This window comes from Podarcis gaigeae, assembly GCF_964106915.1.
Source record: "Podarcis gaigeae genome assembly, chromosome: 9".
In the NCBI taxonomy this organism is placed as follows: Eukaryota; Metazoa; Chordata; class Lepidosauria; order Squamata; family Lacertidae; genus Podarcis; species Podarcis gaigeae.
The window spans coordinates 5,670,312-5,695,731 of record NC_139685.1 but is presented as its reverse complement, the minus strand read 5'-3'; the positions used below and the strand labels follow the sequence as shown (position 1 = coordinate 5,695,731).

General features: G+C 45.4%; 1 protein-coding gene across 8 annotated transcripts in view; it reads left to right on the top strand.

The window, feature by feature from the left end:
- Positions 1–25,420, top strand: part of TSPAN9 (tetraspanin 9) — a 146,652-nt gene that overhangs the window by 35,488 nt on the left and 85,744 nt on the right. For 5 of the 8 annotated variants that reach the window (XR_014555148.1, XR_014555149.1, XR_014555151.1 and 2 more), the window contains exon 2: positions 12,980–13,059. Coding sequence is in view for 1 of the 8 variants with exons in the window: in XM_083698432.1 (XP_083554558.1) it covers positions 12,997–13,059 (63 nt within the window). In the remaining 7 variants the exon portion in view is untranslated. Of the gene's footprint in view, positions 1–12,001; positions 13,060–16,420; positions 16,518–25,420 lie in introns of those variants that run through there. The other 3 variants (XR_014555153.1, XR_014555154.1, XR_014555150.1) reach the window with 2 other exon arrangements.

The following is a 25,420-nucleotide window of genomic DNA, read 5'->3' as shown; positions in this document are numbered from 1 at the left end:
CCCTCTCACCCCAAGAACAGAGGCCAAAAATCTATATTTAGGTACCCTGCCTAGATTTCAAATGCTCTGGATCTCCCAAAACTCCCTTATATCCAAATATGGGCTTCAGAGCAAGTGTTCATGTTCCTTAAGTTAAAAAAAGGAAAATGGGAAAAAAACCCACCCTTGAAGATTGCTGACATGAAAGGTATCTGAAATCCATATTTATGCAACAAAATGTAAAAAGCAAAAATGTTGAGGACAGCTTTGTTATAGGTGATTGGCTGCAAACGAGATAAAATCCTTAATACTTGGTCAAAGGTAAAGCATAGTTTATTAAACCATCATTTAATTAAACAAACAAACCACACTTAAACTACAAGTTGACACACAGAAGGGTCAAACAAGTAAGTCATGGAAAGAGAGTTTGGTTTGTTTCTCCCTTGCCTTCCTTATACTCCCACCATCCCTGATAACTCAGAGTCTTTGCAGTACTATCATACTATATACAGTGGTACCTTAGTTTACGAACTTAATCCATTCTGGAAGTCCGTTCTTAAACCGAAACCGTACTTAAACCAAGGTGCGCTTTCCCTAATGAGGCCTCCCGCTGCTGGTGCCCTTACACTGTTCAGATTCTGTTCTTAGACCGAGGTAAAGTTCACAAACTGGGACACTACTTCCGGTTTTGTGGAGTTCGTAAACCAAATTGTTTGTAAACAGGACTGTTCCTAAACTGAGGTACCACTATATAATGTACTATACATAGTGGTGGGACGCGGGTGGTGCTGTGGTTTAAACTCTTGGGCTTGCCAATCAGAAGGTTGGCAGTTTGAATGTGTGTGATGGGTTGAGCTCCCGTTGCTCTGTCCCAGCTTCTGCCAACCTAGCAGTTCGAAAGCACACCAGTGTAAGTAGATAAATAGGTACCACTGTGGCAGGAAGGTAAACTGTGTTTCCGTGTGCTGCTCTGGCTTCAGTCATGGTGTTCTGTTGTGCCAGAAATGGTTTAGTCCCACTGGCCACATGACCCGGAAAGCTGTCTGTGGACAAACACTGGCTCCCTTGACCAGAAAGTGAGATGAGCACCGTACCCCATAGCCGCCTTTCACTGGACTTAACCATCCAGGGGTCCTTTACCTTTACCTACCTACTATAATACTGGTGTTGCTTCACCCCTTCCTGTTGGTTGACTGTAGGTGAGTCTTCTTGGAGTCCTTTGTCTCCTCTCATCAGCATTTCCTCCATTAAAGGAACACCCAAAGTTCCCAGCAGTATAGAGTTTCTCAGCCTTTCCCTTCCATCACTGTGCTATGCTTCATTCTCCTAGTTACCAGTCACATTCATAGTGCCATCATTCCCCCCTGCTGGTACCAAGACTGGACCCTCTCCAATGAAGATGTGCTGTGTGGCTGTATCTTAGTTGGAAGACACATTCCAAACTGTTGCAAATGCTCTGAAAAGGTTGGAGAAGAGGGCTTTATGTTTCTTTCCAGTCAAAATTCCACACCTCAGAACCTGGCTGTGGTCTCCTGAGATAAGGAGATGAAAGGGTGACACTACAGTCTCTCTGCCACCTTTTCTGTAGTTTTGGCCCAGTATACAGAACAAGGAGAGCCACAACCACACATGGGCAGCGCCAACCTCCTGTGCATAGAGTACGGCACAAGGTGGGGAAGCAGCAAATAGAGGCTGAAGCCGACCAGGGCTAGCATAGCAAGTCAGAGCAGTCACAGGCAGAATATGGGATAGCTCTCTTTCCCCAGACCAGTAATAGGTGCCAGTAGCACAGTCACCTAGCAGGGTGAAAGAGCTTGCATTGCATATGAAGCTCCTGCAGCCAATCGGAAGCAGCGGAAGCCCCGTCGGAAGTTCGGCTTCCATTAGAACGTTTGAAAACCAGAACAGTCACGTTCGGTTTTCAATCATTCGGGAGCTGGAACGTTCAACTCCCAAGGCATTTGGGAGTAGAGGTACGGCTGTACCTTTGGATTCAGTGGCAAAAGTAACACTTTTTTTAACAGCAGTTACTTTTATTAGTACTTTTATTAACACCAGGCGTCAATACAGAATAAAAACCGGCGAAACAGTCTTTAAGCAGAATGATCTAGCATAAGCAAAATAAAATACTTCTGTTATCCAGAACTCCAGGGACCACTGACAGAGAGGCTCCAGCTGGCCAATATGCCATGTCCATCCAGTGAAGGGCTATGTTGAAGCTCGAAGGTCAGGCCCCATCAGGGAGATTTATATAGCCTCAGTGGCTACATGCTGGCTGGCCTGATCTCTAAATTCCTCCCACCTGTTAAGCTAGGCAAGATACAGGGGCCAGCAGAGTTAATTAATCCTGCAGCTGCACTCCTCCAGCAGGCATTCTGCCTTCAGCTGGCCCAAGAGTGGATCTTTCCACATCCTGCTGATACCTATCCCTGCAACACACAGCAAATCAAGACAACAAAGCAAACCAAAAAAACCCTTTACTGTCCCCTTTGGAACATGCCAATATGCAGGGAGGAAGAATCGTGCAAACCAGTTAACCTACAGTATTTCCTCAAAATACAGGATACTTTTGCAATACTTTCCCCTACAGTAGTACAGTACAGTTTTATTCTGTGAACTGCCCTGAGACCCCTGGGTATAGGGCGGTATATAAATTCAATTAATAATAATAATACAATTTCCTTGCAGTGGCCAATGGTGCAGCAGCGTCATCTGGTACTTTTGAGGATAAAACCCCAGATAGTTTTCTTAATCAGCTCTCAGAACAGTGTGCTTCCAAAGTCTCTGCAACTGTGTGAAAGCTCAAGCGTGCTCCAATGGCTTGGAGATTGTCTTAGCATTATGTGTGAACCTAATTATGGCTTAGTGCAGTGTTTCCCAACCTTTTTTGGGCAAAGGCACACTTGTTTCATGAAAAAAATCTCGAGGCACACCACCATTAGAAAATGTTTAAAAAATTAACTCTGTGCCTATATTGACTATATATAAAGTAACTCTCTTTAATAGGCATCAAATAAACACAAAGAAAGTATTTTATAATTACTTTATTATGAAATAGTAAGTACCGTATTTTTCGTCCCATAGGACGCTCAGTCCCATAGGACGCACCTACTTTTTTTTTGGGGGGGGGAAATAAAGGAAATTTTTTTCCCCTTTATTTCCCCCCCAAAAAAACCAGGTCGGGGAACAGTGGGATGGCGGTGCTGCGCCTCCCCGCTGTCCCCCGAGCTTGTGGGGCTGGCCCATGTCTGCCCGGCGCGAGGGGTGCTCTGCTTCAGGGCGCCCCGCGCGTCGGGCGGCAGGCTACAGTCAGCAGCATGGGGAACCCTCTGTTTCAGGGCGCCCCACGCGCCCCCCGGTGCGCAAGGCTTGCCAACACGAGCGCGGAGCACGGGGCGTCCTCCGAAGGGCGCCCCGTGCTCCGCGCTGTCAGCTGCCGCCCGCAAGCCTTGCGCTCCTGGGGGGAGATCCCCCGGGTGCGCAAGGCTGGCCAACACCAGCGCGGAGCACGGGCGGCCTCCGAAGGGCGCCCCGTGCTCCGCGCTGCCAGCTGCCGCCCGCAAGCCTTGCGCTCCTGGGGGGAGATCCCCCGGGTGCCCAAGGCTTGCCAACACGAGCGCGGAGCACGGGGCGTCTTCCGAAGGGCGCCCCGTGCTCCGTGCTGCCAGCTGCCGCCCGCAAGCCTTGCGCTCCTGGGGGGAGATCCCCCGGGTGCGCAAGGCTGGCCAACACCAGCGCGGAGCACGGGGCGGCCTCCGAAGGGCGCCCCGTGCTCCGTGCTGCCGCCCGCAAGCCTTGCGCTCCCGGGGGGAGATCCCCCGGTGCGCAAGACTTGCCAACACCAGCGCGGAGCACGGGGCGTCCTCCGAAGGGCGCCCCATGCTCCGTGCTGCCGGCTTCCGCCCGCAAGCCTTGCCCTCCTGGGGGGAGATCCCCCGGGTGCGCAAGGCTGGCCGACACCAGTGCGGAGCGTCCTCCGAAGGGCGCCCCGTGCTCCACGCTGCCAGCTGCCGCCCGCAAGCCTTGCGCTCTCGGGGGGAGGTCCCCCAGGTGCGCAAGGCTGGCCAACACCAGCGCGGAGCACGGGGCGTCCTCCGAAGGGCGCCCCGTGCTCCGTGCTGCCGGCTTCCACCCGCAAGCCTTGCGCTCACGGGGGGGGAGATCCCCCGGGTGCGCAAGGCTGGCCAACACCAGCGCCGAGCACGGGGCGTCCTCAAAAGGGTGCGCAAGGCTTGCCGACACCAGCGCGGAGCACGGGCCGGCCGGCCGAAGCGAGCGGCGATGGGATGTGGGAGCTCGCTCGCTCGCCACCCCGCGTGTGCTCGCCGCCCGACTCGCCCGCCTCCCTCCCACGGCACACCAGGCAACGTCTCGCGGCACACTAGTGTGCCGCGGAACACCGGTTGGGAAACACTGGCTTAGTGTGAATGCCTGAGCTTGCAGGCGCCCAGAGGCTGTAGCCGCTTTGCTCTTTTAGTCTTCTTGTTGCTGTGTTGCCGTGAACTAATCCATGGTTACCTTAGTGAGTTGTCAGAACCCACATATGTGGTTTTATCTCCTCAAGACAAACTCTGAGCAGTAAACCATAGGGCAAGCCTACGTTATAGCTCGTGTCTTGTCTGGAGTGGGGCAAACTACAAGCCCAGGTTCAGGCAATAAACTAAGCCAAACAGCTTGCAGGCACAGCAGAGCCAGAAGAGAAGCAAAACGGCTACAATCACCTTGTTATCTGGATAGGTGTTTTATTTAATATATTAATAAAAAATTATTGCAGTAGAGGGGGAAAAAGAAAGTGCAATATTTGTTTGGGCCAACAAGGGAGGGAACCAACCAACCAACAAACAAACAAACAGTGAAGTTATATCACTTAACCATAATTAGCTTTTAAAATAAAATGTAATTTGCACGTGAGAGAACAGAGTTCAAAAGAGTGTTACTGAATCATCTTATATGAACTTACCTTGTATTTTTATGGCATGAACCACGCTGTGATCTACAGATGAAGGGCTGCATACAAATAATAATAAAAAATAAATAAACTTGTCCCAAAAACTTGGGGAAGCCACTGCCTCTTTCTCAATACTTGCTTTCTGCTTTGGAAAGAACAACTTCACAGGGTGGCTTCAGTATTTTTATCACATTCATCTCAAAAATCTTTTGTATGTTGAGCATGCTTTATAAGGCTTAGAAAGTACAGGGCTTTATTTAGGAGTTTATTATGGTGGCATGGATGTGCCTGTGAGGTTCGCCTAGGATCGCTGACAAGTGTTTCGTATCAGGGAAGTAGAATCTGAGACAGATTTTTCCCGGAGAAAGTTGCGTTTACAAAATATTTGGTTGAATTTGTATAGAATTAGGATGCAGATGTGGCGTGGACAGCATCAGCCTCTGTTCACTTGCATTTATTATGTCATCATTTTGTCCAGTCATGGTCCTTCTGAGTTTTTGCTGTGGTTCTTTCTTTTCTCACAAGACTGTGGAGCAGCAGGGCTTTTCAGGGCTACCCCTTAGTACTGCTTTTCCATCTTTTTAAAGACGCATGGCTTCAGCTTGTACCCTATTACCTTTCTGGAGGGTGTCATGTTATCATCCCATTTTATAAAGCAATTTGTTTAATTAGTACTTTAAATCAGGGGTCAGCAACTTTTTTCAGCCATGGGCCGGTCCACCGTCCCTCATGCCATGTAGTGGGCCAGGCTATATTTTTGGGGGGAAGTGAACAAATTCTTATGCCCCACAAACAACCCAGAGATGCATTTTAAATAAAAGGTCACATTCTACTCATGTAAAAACACGCTGATTCCCGGACCGTCTGCGGGCCAGATTGAGAAGACGATTGGGCTGGATCCGGTCCCTTGGGCTTTACGTTGCCCACCCCTGCTTTAAATCAACCTTTCAGTTAACACTATGATTAAAAAAAACCACACAAAAAACCCACAACCCTGCTGTTGTTTTGGTTGCTGCCATTTTAGTAACTCCCCCCTCCATATTAAAGTGCTTCTGATCTAAAACAGATATAAAAAAGTCACAGAATTGTAGAGTTGGAACGGATCCTAAGAGTCATCTAGTCTAAACCCCCCCCCCCCCCGGAATGCAGGAATCTCAACTAAAGCATCCATGACAGATGACCATCCAATCTCTGCTTAAAAACCTCAAATGAAGGAGAATCCACAACCTCTGAAGGGAGTCTGTTCCACTGTCAAATGGCTCTTAACCACCAGAAAGTTCTTTGTGATATTGAGTCGGAATCTCCTTTCTTGTAACTTGAAGCCATTGGTTTGACTCCTACCTCCCAGAGCAGGAGAAAACAAGCTTGCTCCATCCTCCATGGGACAGGGCCTTGAGATACTTGGAGGGCTATCGTATCTCCTCTGTGTCTCCTTTACTCCAGGGTTATTATCCACTCTTCATGGAAATGCCCCGTTTTCTTGCTCCTGCTGCTGACTTGTCTTTTACCCTGTCTTCTCTTTAAACCCTCTTCCACCTCCTCTCCAGTTCAAAATGAGCACCTGCAGTTATTGTTCCCACCTCTTCTTCTTCACAGCCTATTACGGGAGGTGAGCAGCAGAATGGGGCCGTGGTAGTACATGCCTGTGGGCCATTTGGAACAGGAGTTCCATCATGTTACCTTGTGCTCTGACCAGCTGACTTGCCAGCGCAGTAGCAACACCTCAGTGCCATTGAACTTCTGGGCACCCAGAGATCTCCACGTGGTCGCAATTGGACTCACATTGGACACAAAATGCGCATGGCACCCAGGGAATTTTGAACACTGTGCGAGTGAGTGAGAAGAAGTGTGGCTGTGCAGAGCAATCGTATTCAGACAAAAGTCTCATTGAGTTCAATGGAACCTACGCCCAAGTAAATATGCTTTGATCTGCAGTAGCCTTAGCAATCCAATTAGCAGTCTGAAAAGTTTAACAAGAGACTTAAAAGAAACAAAAACAACCAGAGAGAACTTCTGCACCTTTCATAGTTACTTCAGAGGAAATTTCTGCAGATTCTGTTTGTCCTGCAAGCTACGTACATCTGAAATTCTCTCTTCTACACAGCTATTAAAGGTACAGGAGCCCTATCCTCTATCTCTTCTTTCCCCATGTGGTCACTCCATTTAAATTCTTTTTGGAAGAAACGTATTGGGCTGCAAAATGCCTTTGTGTTTTCACGTTGTGAGTCAAGGACCCACAACCCGCGTAGGGGTAAATAAGACACAAGGACACATGTATTTTAGGGTAATGGGCTAAAGAAGGCCGCAACTTTATTGGTTACATCATGTGAGTGGTATTGGCTTAGGCATTGGATCAAACAACCTATATATGACCCTACCCCACGCAGCAGGGGGTCATTTGAAGGTTAACAACCAGTGGGAGGAGCTTGTTGATGCAAATACAACTGGAAGCTTCCCCTGGTGTCACCAGGGGTCGTGCCATGGCCCTAGCCACCAGCAGGGCATCGGACAGGATCCATGACCGCCGGATTCCTTTAACGGAATACCCAACAAGGGGATGGGTAGGTGATGGCCACACCCCACCCACCAACACACGACACATATTCCAATGCCTAACCGCCAGTACCAGAAAAGTTGTGACGATTTGCTACGAGGTAGGCGAAAAACCAAGAGCCTGGGGCTAATTTGCCAAATGGATAAAAATTCCTACCAGGCCCCCTGGGCAACCAGGGAAACCAACCAAAGTCCATAGCAAGGTCAAGAGCATAAATATGACCTAAAAGGACAGCGGGCAGGTGATCCGATGACTCTGGGAAGCAGAATGAGGTGCGGAGCTGCCGCTTGAATGCAACTAGACCGTGCCCCCAAGCCAAGCCTATTGGCTGGCCTGACAGGCGCGGTGCGGCAGCCAGGAAAATGATGCAGGGGCCCGAATACACCCCCCTGCTGATACAGGAACTGCTCCCGCTCACAACACCGCCCCTCTGGGAGGAGAGGCTTTGTCAGAATTGGAGGTTACAAAGCAAATGTGGTAGTTTTCTTCAGGTGGTCAAAATAAATGCAAGAGCTGTAAGACTTGCTCCCACTATGTAACGCTTTGAAGGAGGTATCTAACTGCATTCATACAAGAGACCAGGCCCTGCCAAATACTATCCTCTTAAGCCCCAACTTTACTCCTTCACACACTTGCAAGCTTCTGTTGCAAGGTGTCACCAGACTGTGGCTCTACTTAAGAAGTGGTGCCTTACAATCGTGATGACAACAACATTGGATTCATATCACCTTTTAAATCTTACATACATTACATGAACACCCAGCATTATGCCTGCAAGCAATTACTTAAGTAGCCTGGTTCATTCATGCATGTACATCACTTGAATTCTGTTTAATTGCTTGCTAAACACTCAATGACTGTCAGCTGAATGCGTAAGCAGCACCCATTGAAAAGCATTGTGAAAGGGAACGTGAGGGGATATAAAAGTTCAAATTGTGTAATGGCTGTGGCAGCTCATTAAATACATAGAATCATCTATTTGTAGAGTTGGAAGGGACCCTGTAGGCTATCTAGTCCAACCTCACTTTATACTGCAGTATACTCATCCACTTCTGCCAACCTAGCAGTTTGAAAGCACGTCAAAGTGCAAGGAGATAAATAGGTACCACTCCAGCGGGAAGGTAAACGGCGTTTCCGTGTGCTGCTCTGGTTCGCCAGAAGCGGCTTAGTTATGCCGGCCGCATGACCCGGAAGCTGTACGCCGGCTCCTTTGGCCAATAAAAAGATGAGCACCACAACCCCAGAGTCGGCCACGACTGGACCTAATGGTCAGGGGTCCCTTTACCTTTACCTTTATACTCATCCAGTGATGATCATGTGAACCATCTGCATATGTTGTTGGATAATATGAGTGAGGTGACCAGTACATACATCCCTGCTTGTTTTTCATACTTTGAAAATATAAACTGTTTTAAACCTTTATTAACATTTATTTTTTTTCTCTTTCTTAATTATGTTAGTGTTCAAATTGATCTTTGTATTTCCTTCTTCTGGCTGAAAGTTGGCGTAAAATGTTTAAATGAGTACAGGAAATGTATGCAACGTACTGGGCTAAAACCTATAAAAAAATAATATGTTACTTGGTCATTGAAACATTCCTCTTCTCCCAGGCCTTCGGCTGATTAAATAATATATGGCCTTTTATTGTTTGGTATTCCGGCATGCATTTTTGTGCTTTTATACTGTAAACTCACCTGTGATATTCGGATGAAGGGTGCTATAGAAATTTATTTAATAATAATAATGCTGTGTGAAGTAGTGCAGTTCAACAGTATGTGCTCAGGTGACTGTTGGGTGCTTTTAACATTCACATGTAAAAGAAAGTGGCCCTAGGTTGCAGCCACAGGCCCCCTTTCCCTGCACAAAGACTGGAGAAAGAGAAGCGAGAGGCAGACCAGGCAAGTAGTAGGTCCCCTGCGTGCAGAAGGCAGAGGAATGCTGCTGGGTGAGAAAGAGAACGTGGACCTGCTCCTTCGGAGTTCTGGCCCACCTGACCGTCTCCCTGCTGCACCTCTTGGCTACTTGTGCATAGTCTTCTTGATTGCCCATTTATTATACATGCCCTTCTTACATCTCAGCTCATCTGTAAACTCATCATAGAATCATAGAGTTGGAAGAGACCAGAAGGGCCATCAAGTCCAACCCCCTGCCAAGCAGGAAACACCATCAGAGCACTCCTGACATATGGTTGTCAAGCCTCTGCTTCAAGACCTCCAAAGAAGGAGACTCCACCACACTCCTTGGCAGCAAATTCCACTGTCGAACAGCTCTTACTGTCAACTCCTTATGCAGCCACCCCAATTTCTTTAGAAACCTCTCACTTTTCTTTCTTGTTGGGATTGTCTGCATTTGTGCCTTCAATATTTCACATTTAAGAAACTCTCATCCATCTTGGACTCCCTTCTCTTTGAGTATTTCTGACTATGGGATTTCACCTTAAGCTTTTTGGAATTGGCTTTCTTAAAGTCCAGAGTGCTCTGGGAAGGCATTCTCCAGGTCTTCAGTCTTGGTAGATTAGTCTGAGTCACAGTGACCAGGCCAAGGTTGGAAAATACATGCTGGAAAGACTTTGTGCCTATGTGTGTGTTTTATTTATTGAAATCCAGATCATGTTTACAAGTACCCCTAACCAGCAAAATGCTGTCACTAAATTCACCCGAATACAATCCCATATTTGATACAGCTTGCCTTTTAGGAGAAAAAAACATCAACTAAAGCTGCCAATATATTACATAGGTTCAAGTTGAAATTTCAAATCATCATATAATAAAAAATATTTCCAACTCAACATCCCATTTTGCTCATAGTATTTATTACAAATAATACAGTGGTGCCTCGCAAGACGAAATTAATTCGTTCCGCAAGTCTTTTCGTCTTGCGAGTTTTTCGTCTTGCGAAGCACGGTTTCCCATAGGAATGCATTGAAAATCAATCAATGCGTTCCTATTGAAACCGCCTTCAGACCAGGTTTGGGAACAGTCTGTCCCCCGACCTCTTCTGAAGGCCGACGTGGGGGGGGCGAAAGTCTTTGCTTCCCCCCCCCCTTCCCGGGACAGCGGAGACTTCTCCAGGGCTCTCCAAGCGGCGAATGTCTGCGCCGCGCGAGGGGCGCTCTGCTTAAGAGTGCCCCTCGCGCGGGGCAGCAGGCTGCGCACCTTCCCCTCTGTTCCCGGACCTGTCCTGAAGGCTTGCGGTGGGAGGAGGGCTTTCCACCCCACCGCCAACATTCAGAATGCTGTTCTGAATGTTGGCGGTGGGGAGGAAAAACCCTCCTCCCACCGCAAGCCCCGGGAACAGAGGAGAAGCCCTTCGCGCCTTGTCCTCTGTTCCCGGACCTCCCACCGCAAGCCTTAGGACAGGTCCGGGAACAGAGGAGAAGGCGCGCTGCGCTTCCCCACTGTCCCCGGAGATTTCCCTATGGGCTTTCGTCTTGCGAGGCAAGCCCATAGGGAAATTCGTCTTGCGAAGCCGCTAAAAAATCGGAAAACCCTTTCGTCTTGCGGGTTTTTCGTTTAGCGAGGCATTCGTCTTGCGGGGCACCACTGTAATTGGATGTAAAACCTATATGATTAGAAATGTTATTTATACTGTGAAGTAACACTACTGAGTTAATTGGGATTTACTCCCACGTAAGTGGATAGAGGATGTTGCTCTTCTTTTCTTGTGTTGCATTTTGGAGTTTAAGCTCCACAGGTCAGGGATCTGTCATGTTGTGCAACTCTGTGCATAGCTTCTTAGAGTGAGACGTCCATCCATATAAGCGAGTATAGGATTTGAAGCTCACAGATTTCAGTGAGAAATATTGGTATGCTCTTCATTCCACTGAAACCAATGAGACTTTGAGAGAGGTGTGCCTAACCTTCAGCTCTCCAAATATTGCTAAGCAAAAGCTTCCGTAATTGAGGATACTGGCTGGAGTTCATGGGACCCAAGGCTCAGTCATGTCCTTAGCCATGGTTCCACAACCTCCTTGGCTGTAACCCCTTACCAGGTCCAGGAGCCACCAGCCATCCCTGATGGTTAACACTGTCCCACTGGGTGGTGTCATGCAGCGCAAATGGCAACCTGAGAACTGTGTGAGTTCCCCAGCACAGACAATCTGCTTCCCGTTATGCTTGTTTTTAAGCTGCAAGAAATCCAAAAGTATATAGTTACTATCAATTTAATTGGGAAGTGGAGCGGGCAAATGCCACAGTATCCAGTTCCAACTTCTTACAGTTGTTACTTGCGTTATAGGAATATCATTGCCTGCCCACCCCGCCACCCCCCGCCTTGCATTCCAATCTCACAAACAGCTATAGAGTATTTGACTTTAAAAAAATGATTTTCTTGTTTTGCACTTGTATAGTCAAAAGCGTAACGATAATCCTATTAAAGATCTTGTGTCATGGAGGAGGGGGGTCGGCTCAGCGTGTGCTGGGCTGGAAGCTTGCTGCCATTGGCTGGATGCGAAACAGAATAGGAGGAGCTTTGGGATGGGGCAGGATTTATTACTTGTTATAGTTAGAGCAGGGATTTCTTCTGTGGGAAATGCCCAGTGGTTGCGGCTGCTGATGATCTCACATCGACAGCAGTGCAGTGCTGAGTGAAGAAGGGTGACCCAGGAATTGAGGACTGAGAAAAATACAGCAAGCAGATGAAGAGAGGGAGCAGAGGAGCAGAAGCGTTTGCCAGAGCAGCAGGCAGAGCAGCAAAGGGAAGGCAGGAGCTGAGAGAGAGAGGACGGCTCATGCCGAATGCCTCCCAGATGCACTGAAACCACCAACGAACCTTTGGGAATGGCTACAAGGACTGCTTGCTGCCTGTAGAGCAAGGGTTGTGGACTGACTCTGTGTGTGTGTGTGAGAGAGAGAGAGAGAGAGAGAGAGAGAGTGTGGCAGGGGGAGAGAACGAGAGAACTTCACAGTATTCTTGATTAAAATGTTAAGTTGTGCATAACAGATTTGGCAAGACAGCCTGAGAAATGTTGCTGCAAGAGACTCTGGCGTGTAAATCACAGCCACTGATGCATATAGGACAGCCTGCTCTGGCATAAGGGTGGAGAATAAAAGAATGGAGGCAACGCAGAGAACATTGGAATAAAGGTCTGCATTGGGTCGTTGGATTTAATAAGGAGGAGGTGGCGCCGAAAGAAGTCAGCCTCACATGAATGGTGGACTTGACACGAGGTGCTGTGCTGAATTCTGAGAGATGCTAGACATTAAATCTGACAACTGTGCAAAGAGAGACCATGGAGAAATCTAGTAGTGAGGATTCCTCAATTCACCGGAGTCCATCTTTGGATAGCAAGGATTCAGACTTTGCTAAACCTTCTACCTCAGGCCGGCAGTTTGGCCGAGGCTTCACTGCTGGAGCTTTCTATGGTACCACAGGATCGAACACACAGAGCCATACCGCAGCTGCAGCTGGGACTGGTGTCAAAAGTGACAAATACAATGCACCCAAAGGCAGCAAATACGTGGTTTTTTATCTGGATCTATCATTTGTTTTCCTTTTAGAATTTAAGAAGTGCAGCATGGCGAGGGGCTGCTTGTGTTGTTTGAAATACATGATGTTCCTTTTCAATTTAATATTTTGGGTGAGTACTGCATTTTTATATTCTTAATTAAGAGCTCCATTTCCCTACTGCATCGTGAGCACAGTATATTTTAAGCTTGAACGTTAAGATTTCCCCCTCCTTTCTTTTACCTGCATGGAATATTTATGGAGCTGAATCCATGTCGTACGCTAGAGGGGAAAATGCAAAATTCTCATATCTTTTGGGTTTCATTTTGACAAGATTTATTTGCAGTAAACTGTGTGTTGAGCAGGCTGTATTAAAGAAAGCAGAACCTTTCTCTTAGCCAAATTATTCATACCGACATGGTGGCATCTGTTTTAATATTACCTCAAGCTGCTGTAAGTATTTCTAAGCCGTTGCTATTAATCTGGCTCACTTTCCTAACAGAGGGAAAAAGTGGGTTTGTTTTTTTTAGTATGAATGAGATTTAGTCTCTAACCATCACTTTTTTTAAAACCAAGATTCTTAATATGGTCAGTGAAAATGACAAACAATAAGGACTTTTGAGCTACTATTACTCACATTGGCAAATTGGAGGGCCTGCTTTTTTGTGGGACCAAAATTGATTTTCCTTGGTTAGCAAGCCAGGAGGCGTGAGGAATGGCAGCAATGCTTCAGTAAGCAAATTTGAGAACTCCTAGCAGCTACTATGATCTAAATGATGTCATGTGCACTTGGAAAATCAGGCTGTTGATGCCAGTCAGCAAATAATTTTTGTTTAGAACTAATTCACAATTTATGATCTGTCTTGGTTTTCTTGACCAAAACAAAAGTTTATCAGGTTTGAATGATTAGGAAAAGCAATAATGAGCATTCTAATGGTAAACTCATGCATGTGAGCTTGAGGAACAATTATTCAAGGCAGACATCTAGATACAAAAATGGTACCATTGCATTATTAACCTTTTTTGAGTTTTATAGTAAACCAGCATTGTTTGAGTTAAACTAGTTTGTTTCTTGGCAGCTGGTTTTTCTGTGTGATTGACTCAGTTTATCTCTTGAAGGCCAGATGCACTGTGAGAACTGGGCAGGTATTCCTGAATAATTGCATTTCAATAGTTAATGGATTAGAGGCAGGTGCAGGAATCTTCTTGAAAGAGAACTATCTAAGTAAAATACTTAACCACTTATAAATGCCTTATATCCAAATGCCTTCATTATTTGTGTTTGCTTTACCCCATAAATAGCAGAAATTCACCCCACTCACTTCTAGATTTATTTTAAGGAAAATTTTGAACCTAAAATTCCTGAATCATGTGTGTTTGAAGTTACATTGATAATTCCATGTATTGCTAGGGTGTGTGTGTTATCTTTGTGGACCATTGCATTTTGTTAAATTACAGTCACTATGAGATGAATTGCTTGAAAGACATCTAAATTAATATTCAGGTATTTATAGCTATGGTACATTAAATCTATATGCACAAAAGCTGGGATGAGGAACTGAGCTCATGGCTGGTAAAATTGTTTGAAGTTTCCTCTTAAACCACTTTCCCCGTTGAAGAGGGAAAGTGAGTCTTAGTTTAAATTTTACAATCAAAATGTAGAGCAGCCCAGGCCCACGATGAACAGGCCCGGCTGGAGGGAGGTAGCACAGTCCGGCCCAGCGCTTCTCTCCACGGGCATCAGGAGAACTCACCGGCCAAGCACTGTGTGTGTGGGCAGGCGGTCCCACTTGGCTTGTGGGGGCTGCTCTGGTGGCATCGGTGGCTTTCCCACCCCGGGCACTGGCAACCCACGCTATGCTACTGTGCTTAAGTTGTCAACAGCTCTTATTGAGCTCCCATGAAACTTATGAAAAGTAAGCAGGCTGGCATGCAACAAAACTGGCTTATCTCTGGGGTTGCCTGGTTCATTACTGCTGCAGTGCTTCTGGGCCTTCAGTTTAGCACCCATTCCAGTATGAGTGTAGGCCTTTCCTTTCTCCCACATAAATGGATGACTGTCATTCACTGCAAGGGAAGAGAGTACAGAGCTGTATTCAGGAACAGAGTTGCAGTAGGGGCAAAGCCTGACCTGATGGTCAGTGGCCCAGCATATGGATTGCAGTGGTTCTCCTCTCCTGCCTGAAGGCAGCATGGGGAGTCATAGCATGCTTCTGGCACTCCTTTGTTCCATGGCAAAAAGGTAGGTGTTAGGTTGGAGAGGGGGCAATGCAATTTCATTCGGTCCAAAGACTTGTAGGATTGCTGTGATGAATAGGTTGACACAAGAGCTAGTAAAAATGTGGATTAGAAATGTTGCAAGACCATCTGGCATAGAAGTTACAGCAGAGAAATGTTATCCACCTTTCACAGCACTCTGATCATTTGATACCTCTCCTAAACTTACTTACTTTACTTTATCAAACCTTTATTAGGCATTATGGAAATAAAACCTTAAAAGAGAAAATAACATATAAAAGCCTTGAAGTATATATAAAAAGGCAGCAGTTTGCTAAGTGCATATATATATATACATATAGAGTCAGTGGTTTTCCTTGTTATCCTGCTCCTTGGAGGACTGCTACCAAAAACTCGGCTACCCCCGCCGTTACCCTTTGGTCAACGTCGGATAGGTAGAAACCCACACATTCACCTTGCTGCGGTTCCAGACCACCCAAAAGAGGGGACAGCACGCGTTGACGGAGCGTACTGTACAATGGGCAATGAAGGAGAATATGCTCTACAGTGTCCGGGACATTCATAGAGCATCTGCAGAGTCTCTTGTTTCTAGGGATGTTTTGATATCTTCCCCTGACAAATGCTGAGGGAAAAACATTCAAACGGGCCAGCATAAAAGCCCTACGTTGGGCTGGGATTATTAGTTTAGTGACGTAATTGGCTCTGCTATCTAAGATATTTAATTCATAGAATATGGGGGAGCAAATTTTGTTTACAGCTGCCATAATATTTTGTCTCTCGACATCCTTTAGTCTAGTTAGGATATTATGGGAGATATATTGCTCACTAGAATTGTACAGGGGCTCCAGCTCGATGCCTAAAGATTCAATCTTTTTTTCGAGGTGCTGATACCATCTTGATTTATAGGAGTCTTTGAGCAAATCAGCGAGCAGACTTGATGGAGGGCAGCGAAAGTGGCAGCGTAACCAGTACTTTATTGAGGTGGACCATGCCCAATATTCCATTGTGTGTATGCCTATTTCTGCACACATTGTTTCATATTTGATCATAGCTGGGAGTCCAAGAATACGTCTCAGAAAGCTAGAGTGAATCTTTTTTAAATCATTGTTATATGCTTGGACCCATAGCGGGATTCCATAGAATATCTGGGATTGCACTTTTGTTTGAAATATCTGATTTGCCGCAGGAATAAATTGATTACCTTTCTGATAATGAAAACGGGCAACTGCTGCCTAAACTTTTTTGTATACTCTCAGATCCAATGAAAAACTCCTCATGCTTACCTCAAAGTTTATTATGCACTCCACCACTTCTATAGTGATGCCTTCGATCCTCCACTTCTATCACTTCCAGGTACCCCAAGATCTCTTGCTCCCTCAAACAGCTCTGCAGTTCTTTATGCCTGGAACTGCTTTCCAGAACACCTGCATGGTGGCACCTCTCTCTTGCTTCTAATTCAACCTCAAATTGCACCTTTTCTGTGAAGCTTTGGCACAACACACAATCCCCAGGACTTAATGTAACTAAACATAACTTTCTCCCTGGGTTAGTTCAGACCAGGAAGGGGATGGGGAGTGCAGCTGCTGGCTACACGTGCTTTACTCCCTTGTGCAAAATTCTCATTTGTGCGGAGGCTTCAAAAATTATTCAGTTTACTGCTAAGACTGAGGGGAGTTGTAGTTCAGTAACATCTGGAGGACCAAAGGCTTCCTCCATCAGGTTTAATTCAATACCAAATATCTTAACCAGAATCCTAGTATTGTATCTTTCTTTCCCTGTGCAAACAACTTTTAGGAGAGCATTGTATCAGAGTGAAAAAACATACGTAGATGAGATCTCCAGGGAAGTAAATGGGGGCTGAACTAAATTTTGCTGGAGGACTTATCAGAGGTGATGGTGAAGGAACAGGGCAGTTGCCCAGGGCCCCACACTTTGAGGGGTGGGGAAGTCTTGTACAAAATCCTGCCTGCATCCTTATAGTCGGTCATTCTCAGTCTACCTTGTATTTATCTTAGGACTATTGCAAGCAAGTCCCTCCCTACAGAAACACTTGCAGAAGACGGGCCCATCTCCAGGTCCATCTTCACCAGTAGTACACTAGTAGTTCATTTGCCAAGATCCACCGTCATGCTTTTTTTCTGCATGTGCCCAGTTCACTCAGGGCAGCAGCAGGAGGCAGCTGTCAATTTGTTTTAGTAAGAGTGGAAAGGAGAAGAGATCCACCTGGGAAGACAACCTAGATCTTCTGAAATTTCAGAATGGAATAGGATAGAGTCTGGTCAGACAGATCTCATAAAACAAGCTCAACAAGAATAAAAGAAAACTCATTTAAACTTTTTACAGGTGGTATCTCTACTAGCCGGAATAATAAAAACAGGTGGAACCAAATGTTGGAGAGGGTGTAATGTGATTGGAACATATTATCACATGTGGTGGTCATGTGATAATGTGTTCATTCTGGAAAAAAATATCTTCAAACAATCTCAATAATAATTAAATTTGAACTGCCACTGTGTCCTAAACTTGCTCTCCTTTTGATTTTTGATACGAATCTGAGATACGAATCTTCCTGTTAGGGTTTCCGGAGAACTCATTATTCATCTTTTTCCTGTCACCAGATTAGTGATCTCAGAACATACAGGCATAGCCAACAGTTGCAGGGAGAAGGTCAGGTGGGTTAAAGCTCAGAATGATCTCAAGGTTGCAAAGAAAGCTACAAAAAAGGGGGGGTGTTCTTTGGTGATGTGTTCAAAGCAAGAAGAAGAACAGGAAGTAGTAGGTCCTCTGAGTGCAAAAGACAGAAATGCTATTGGCTGACAAAGATGAAGTGGAACTGCTCAATGCCTACTTTGCCTCTGTCTTCACCCAGAAGGAAAGCAGTGCCCAACTTGGTGATAACAGAATAAATGATGCAAGGAAAGAACTGCAGCTCAAGAAAGGAAAAGTGATAAAGGAACACCTAGCTACTTCAAACAGATTAAATCTTCAGGGCCTGATGAGCTGCACCCAAGGGTACTAAAGGAGCTTGCGGATGTAATCTTAGAGCCTCTGTCTATAATCTCTGAGAATTCTTGGAGGACAGGTGAGGTCCCTGCAGACTGGAGGTGATCAAATGTTGTCCCCATCTTCAAGAAGGGGGAAAGAAGATGACACAGGTAACTACTGACCTTGATGTCAGCTTGATGCTGATACTGTAGACGCAGCGTATCTCGATTTCAGTAAAGCTTTTGATAGAGTCCACCGTGATATTTTTGCAGAGAATCTGGTAAAATGTGGACTGCACAAGAACGCTGTGAGGTGTATTTGTAGCTGGTTGACTGACCAAACCTAATAAATCGTTCCTCGTCATCCCGGAAAAAAGTGACAAGTGAAGGTACCACAGGGTTCTGTTATTGTTCACATCTTTATAAACAACTTGGACAAAGGGATTGAGGGGATTTTTATCAAATTAGCAGATGACATCAAACTGAAAGGGGTTGATAATGCTGCAGAAGATAAAATTGGGATTCAATGTGACTTTAACGGATTGGAGAGCTGAGCCAAAAGTAACAACATGAATTTAAACAGGACAAATGAAAGGTTCTGCACTTATTGGGTCATCTGGCTTGCCAGTATGCAGAAGGGATCTAGGGGTCTTAGTAGGCCACAAGCTTAACATGAGTCAACAGTGTGATGCAGCAGTAAAAAAAAAAAGGTAATGCTATTCTAGGTTGCATCAAGTATGGTTTCCAGATCAAGGGAAGTAATAGTCACACACTATTCTGCCTCGGTTCTGGAGTTCTGTGTCCAGTTCTGGGTGCCACAATTTAAGAAAGAGATTGGCAAGCTGGAGGAGGGTGACCAAGATGAAGAAGAGTCTTAGGAGGAACAGTTAAGGCAGTTGGGCATCTTTAGCCTGGGGAAGAGAAGACTGAGAGGAGATATGATAACCAACTTCAGATATCTAAGGGGCTGTCACATGGGAGAGGGAGCAAGCTTGTTTTCTCTGCTCTTGAGTGTAGGACTCGAAACAATGGATTCAAGTTACAAGAAAGGAGATTCCGGCTAAACATCAGGAAGAACTTTCCGACATTAAGAGCAGTTCGGCAGTGCAACGGACTCCCTTGGGGGGAGGTGGACTCTCCTTCCTTCAAGGTTTTTAAGCTGAGGTTGGATGGCTTGGATAGCTGTCTGTCAAGAATGCTTTAGTTGAGATTCCTCCATTGCAGGGCGTTGGACTAGATAACCCTTGAGGTCCCTTTGAACTCTGCAATTCTGTGATTCTCCTTTCAAAAAACTGTGCCACACCAAGCAGCCAACACTCAGAAGCTCTGCCCCATCTGCCACTACCTGCATACCTGGTATTGGAGAGGATAGCCTGAAATATGTGGAGAACATGGCTGTGTGGCAGTTCCACCCTATTTTTGTACTGGAAAATCTTTGAATTTGAGGCAGTAAACTTGGGGAATCCTTTCTTTTTTTTTTAAGTACCGCAGAGCTTTAGCATTTTTATGCTGCTCCGTGTGGTTCTTAGCAGTTGTTCTTTGGCCATCTGGTATTGCTTTCTTTAAGAGATTAGAAAAGTCTGAGCTGGGGGATAAGGAAGCTTATGGTATTTAATTGTGTGGTCGTGGTGGTGATTTACACTGTATTCATCTTAAGTGCATAATATGTTTGGCTAAAAAACCCAAAAAAACAAAATCTATTCCACGCTGTTCTGCTTTAATTTGCCTCTAATGAGCAAAACTGCAAACTCTCCAATGCAATATTTCAATAATGAAGTATTGCTTTTAGTTTATATAGATAACAGTGGTAGCCTGACAAAAGGTAATGGATAAACATGTCCTACTTTCAATGTTAGGGCTAGTGGGGTGCGCCAGGTTGATTCGGAGATTAATTCAATGCTTTGGAAAACAGTCCAATTCATAATTTATTTTGTTTTATTTATTTATTTTGAGACAAAAACACCACTTTGGCTGTCACCGTTGGAAGTCATAGAGGTAAAAGAAAAGAAAAGAAAAGAATATGATAGAAGGTTGGAAAACTTACAGAAATTTATTAAAACAAGAGGGAGGAGAGTTTAAATTAAAACAATTTAAGAATTTATCAGGAAAGTTAACATGGATACACTATTTGAATGAAGTAATTAGGAAAGATAGGATTTGAGGATTTGAGGAACAAATATCACAATTGGAGAGATATATATTGGAATGTAATGTTAAAGTAGGGACGCAGGTGGCGCTGTGGGTTAAAGCCTCAGCGCCTAGGACTTGCCGATCGAAAGGTCGGCGGTTCGAATCCCTGCGGCGGGGTGCGCTCCCGCTGCTCGGTCCCAGCGCCTGCCAACCTAGCAGTTCGAAAGCACCTCCGGGTGCAAGTAGATAAATGGGGACCGCTTACCAGCGGGAAGGTAAAGGGCATTTCCGTGTGCGGCTCTGGCTCGCCAGATGCAGCTTTGTCACGCTGGCCACGTGACCCGGAAGTGTCTCCGGACAGCGCTGGCCCCTGGCCTCTTGAGTGAGATGGGCGCACAACCCCAGAGTCTGTCAAGACTGGCCCGTACGGGCAGGGGTACCTTTACCTTTACCTAATGTTAAAGTGCTATCTAAAATGTATAAGATATTACTAGAATGGGAGACAAAGGCAAGTAAAACCTTCAATGATACATTGGGCAATAGATATTGGTTATAATATAAATATGGAAGTGTGGGACCGATTGTGGAATACTGATACAAAATTTACAGCATGCTATGGTTTAAGAGAAACCTACATGAAAATTTTATGTGGATGTTATCTAACACCGAGTAAATTGGCAAAAATGTATAAATCAAAATCAAATAAGTGTTGGAAATGCAGAGAGAAAGAAGGTACTTTCCATCATATGTGGTGGTCTTGTAAGTTAAGTTAATTTAGAATATGCAGGAAGTGATAAAAATAAATTTTAGAAACTGCAGAAACAGGAAGAAGGAAGTCGAGTTTTGAAATTTTAAAATGACTGTAAAACTATTGAAATGTATATAACTGAAAAACTTTTTTTTTTCAAAAGGAAAACAGTCCAATTCGTCTTGGACCAATTCACAGGTTTCTTGATTTGGCTTTGTGCCTCCTCATCAATTACCATAGGAGTATTTTAAAATGGCTATAGCTTTTTTGCTTTTTGACAGAATGGATGAAATTTGCAGAGATAGTAGTTGCTTCTGAGTGGTAGACAAAATATTCGCCTTACTGGTTTCACATGAATTTTTGATACAGAAGTTTTTTTAGCATGGCAACATAGAGAAACCTGGATGGGTATTTTGCTGGAAAGACATCAAATATGGTAATTGCTATAGTAAATATTTATGGTCCATGAAGCAAAGTCTCTTTTAAGACAATTTGCATCATCCTCTTCTCAAGATCTCTCTCAAAATATGTATTAAATATGAATTGAATAACTTATGTTCTCCTAAAGCTAAATTCGTGTGTGCAAGTGTGGGAAAGAGGTGAGACACTAGGAAAGATTTTTGTGTTTCATTTAAAACAACAACAAAATAGAAATTATATTGTATTCATCAAAGGAGAACACAATACAGTGTATACAACACCAAATAAATATATTCAAATTTTCAGAAATATTATTCTTCGTATATAATTTAAAATAATTTGAATTTGAATCCCTTGAAGTTGGATCTCCCGCTGCTAGATATGCAGCAAGAGGAAATTGTTTCAAAATAGTTGCAGCTGGAAGAAGTTAAGAGTGTTATTCACAAAATGAAGACTGGGAAAGTGCTAGGGCCTGATTGTTTTCCTGTGGAATGGTACAAAATATATTCAGATTTACTACTCCCTAAGGTGCTTTGGTTTCATCAACCTTAGTGTATGATACATATATGTCTGTTATACCTAAGCCTGGCAAACACCATGCTCATTGTGCAAATGATAGGTCAGTCTCTTTAATTCGCATACATTTTAATATATTAATAGCAATTTTGGTTAATATAAAGCAGTGGTTTTTGGAATTAATTGGAATCTGTATAATTAGCAAAACTGTGGTAATTTTGGGTAAATATTGGAAAATTAATAAAAATATTTTTTAAAAAAACATTAAGTAGTGATATCCACAGTAGCACATTCAGATCAAGTGGTTTTTACTTGACATAAAGAGTGGCAGGTCACCTAAAATTGGTAGCCAACCTGGTGGCCTGGAATAGTCCTAGAACATATCCAGCTGCATTTGTTTCTTCGGGTGCTGAAAACGCATTTGGCAAAGTATATTGGCAGTATGTTTGTTACTTTGGAAAAGTTTGGATTTCCTCAATAATTTATGAGGTTAGAATTTTATACTTCCTAAATTGCAAGTAAGAGCAAATTGAAGTCTTTCAGATCCAGTGGGTTTGGAGCAGGGCGCAAGACATAGCTGTCATTGTCTCCACTGATGTTTGATTTATGTTGGAAGCACCGGCATGTGAAATCAGATGGAAAAGGGAGAGATCTGGTTGTGTTCATTTACAAGTGGAATTTAAAATAAGTTTATTACTTTTTATTAGTTGTCCAGAATTAATAAAAACAATAGTTTTTGTAGAATTTCAGGATATACAATTAATTGGTCAAAATCTGAATTAATCCCAGCAGGCAGTTGTAGGTTACCGTATTTTTCGCCCCATAGGACGCACCTAGTTTTTTTTTTGGGGGGGGGAATAAAGAAAAAAAAATTTCCCCCCCCCCCAGGCACGGGGCTGGCGCGGGGGAAGCCCGAGCTTCCCCTGACCACAGCCCCCTGAACAGCCTGCTATCCGCAAGCCTAGGGAGCCGCGCCGGTCTCCCCAGGCTTGCGGAGAGCTGCACGAAGCTTGGAGAGCGAGAGGGGTCGGTGCGCACCGACCCCTCTCGCTCTCCAGGCTTCAGCGAAAGCCTGCCTTCGCCCCATAGGATGCACACACATTTCCCCTTCATTTTTGGAGGGGAAAAAGTGTATCCTATAGGGCGAAAAATACGACTTATTTTATATACAATCTGGTGATTTTGTTGGTGCCCAGAGTTTTTCACATATATAGGCATATTTCATATATTATATAAATATAAATATAAATAAATAAATGACATTTTGGTTCTGAGAGATATTTGTTGAAGGATTAAACTAATTTGAATGGGTTGAGAAAGGAGTTGTTTTCACCTTCCTCATTATTTACTTTCCATTGTGCATTTAATCTCTGGTTACACAGAGATTTGTGCGGGTGGCGCTGTGGTCTAAACCACAGAGCCTAGGGCTTGCCGATCAGAAGGTTGGTGGTTCGAATCCCAATGACAAGGTGAGCTCCCGTTGCTCGGTCCCTGCTCCTGCCAACCTAGCAGTTCGAAAGCACGTCAAAGTGCAAGTAGATAAATAGGTACCGCTCCGGCGGGAAGGTAAATGGCGTTTCCATGCGCTGCTCTGGTTTGCCAGAAGCAGCTTAGTCATGCTAGCCACATGACCTGGAAGCTGCACACTGGCTCCCTTGGCCAGTAAAGTGAGATGAGCGCCGCAACCCCAGAGTCCTCCGCGACTAAACCTAACAGTCAGGGGTCCCTTTAACACAATTTGCCAGAACCTAGAATACCAAAGGTTAATTGATGGAGCTTCCTGGGTTCTTCAAAGTATTGCTGTTATTAAATGAGCTGTCACTAGTTTTAAAAAAATAATTAAATATTATGCAAAAGATTATATGTTTGTCATGGCAAAGTTGGATCATAATACTAGTGTTGGATCCATAATTACAGTATGCCCTGTGATTACACTTACTCTATTTCCTCCATTAAAGGTAAAGGTAAAGGTACCCCTGCCCGTACGGGCCAGTCTTGACAGACTCTGGGGTTGTGCGCCCATCTCACTCAAGAGGCCAGGGGCCAGCGCTGTCCGGAGACACTTCCGGGTCACGTGGCCAGCGTGACATCGCTGCTCTGGCGAGCCAGAGCCGCACACGGAAACGCCGTTTACCTTCCCGCTAGAAAGCGGTCCCTATTTATCTACTTGCACCCGGAGGTGCTTTCGAACTGCTAGGTTGGCAGGCGCTGGGACCGAGCAGCGGGAGCGCACCCCGCCGCGGGGATTCGAACCGCCGACCTTTCGATCGGCAAGCCCTAGGCGCTGAGGCTTTTACCCACAGCGCCACCCGCGTCCCGTATTTCCTCCATTACCACAGGCCAAAGTCCCTTGACTATCCCACAGCTCCACTACTTATGATAAAATGAGCCAATCTCCTGGTAAGCTCTCCATGTTAATGGAGGTGGCGAGGCAGCCACTCCACAAAAAAGTGACACTCAACACAAAGAACTGTAATATCTATTACACACTAGCAGGTACCCCCTGGGGGGAAGGTGATTGAGACAGTTGTGGTGGAACAACTGTGGACATTCCTGGATAAGACTGATGATCTGGATCCATTCCAGTCTGGCTTTGTGACCAAATCAGCCTTGGTCTCTTCCTTCAAAGTCCATTTCGGCTGCTGTGGCAGTTTATTTCTTGGAGTAAAATCCTAAAATACCCTTTGGTCGGCCCTCTCGGCCCTTCACTTCGTCATGCCCCTTGGCATTCAAGCACTCACCTGCCCGGCTGGCCGCAGGCGTACTGGCCTGTGTGTTTGTGTGTGAGAGAGGCAGAGGAAGAGGGGGAAAGAGCAGGAGGGAGGAGGACTAAGAGACATGCAGCATCCGACTGCAACGTCACTTCCCAATCAAAGCCCCCCAGGACAAAATCGGTAACAGCCCCCCCTTCCTTCCTCCTGACATGCCTCCTCTGCACCCCCCTCTCCTGCTCTCTTTTCCCATCCAACAATCCCTCCCACCCCCACAACCACCCTTCTCCCCCTTTTTGGAGGGCACCCTCCAGAAAATGAGGCTCAGGGAGACCCTCCTTTTCCCAGAGGCGGAGCTAGCTGCTCTGGCACCTGGAGCGGCACACGTGCTGTGGGGGCAGGGCTAGCCACCCACGGCGAGCGTTCCAGGGGGGCGGGGTGGCAATGTCACCCCCCCTCAGGGATGACACCAGGGACAGACAGCACCCACTGTACCCCCTTCCTCCGCCAGTGCCTTTTCCCCAACTGAAACTTAATGATCTACCGTATTTTTTGCTCTATAAAACGCACCAAACCACAAGACCCACCTAGTTTTTGGAAGAGGAAAACAAGAAAAAATATATTCTGAATCCCAGAAGCCAGAACAGCAAGAGGGATCGCTGCTCCCCTTGCCTGGGAGAGGCTGCGTGTGGCCAAGCAACAAGCCAGAACAGCCAGCGGGATGGCAGCGCAGTGATCCCGCTGGCT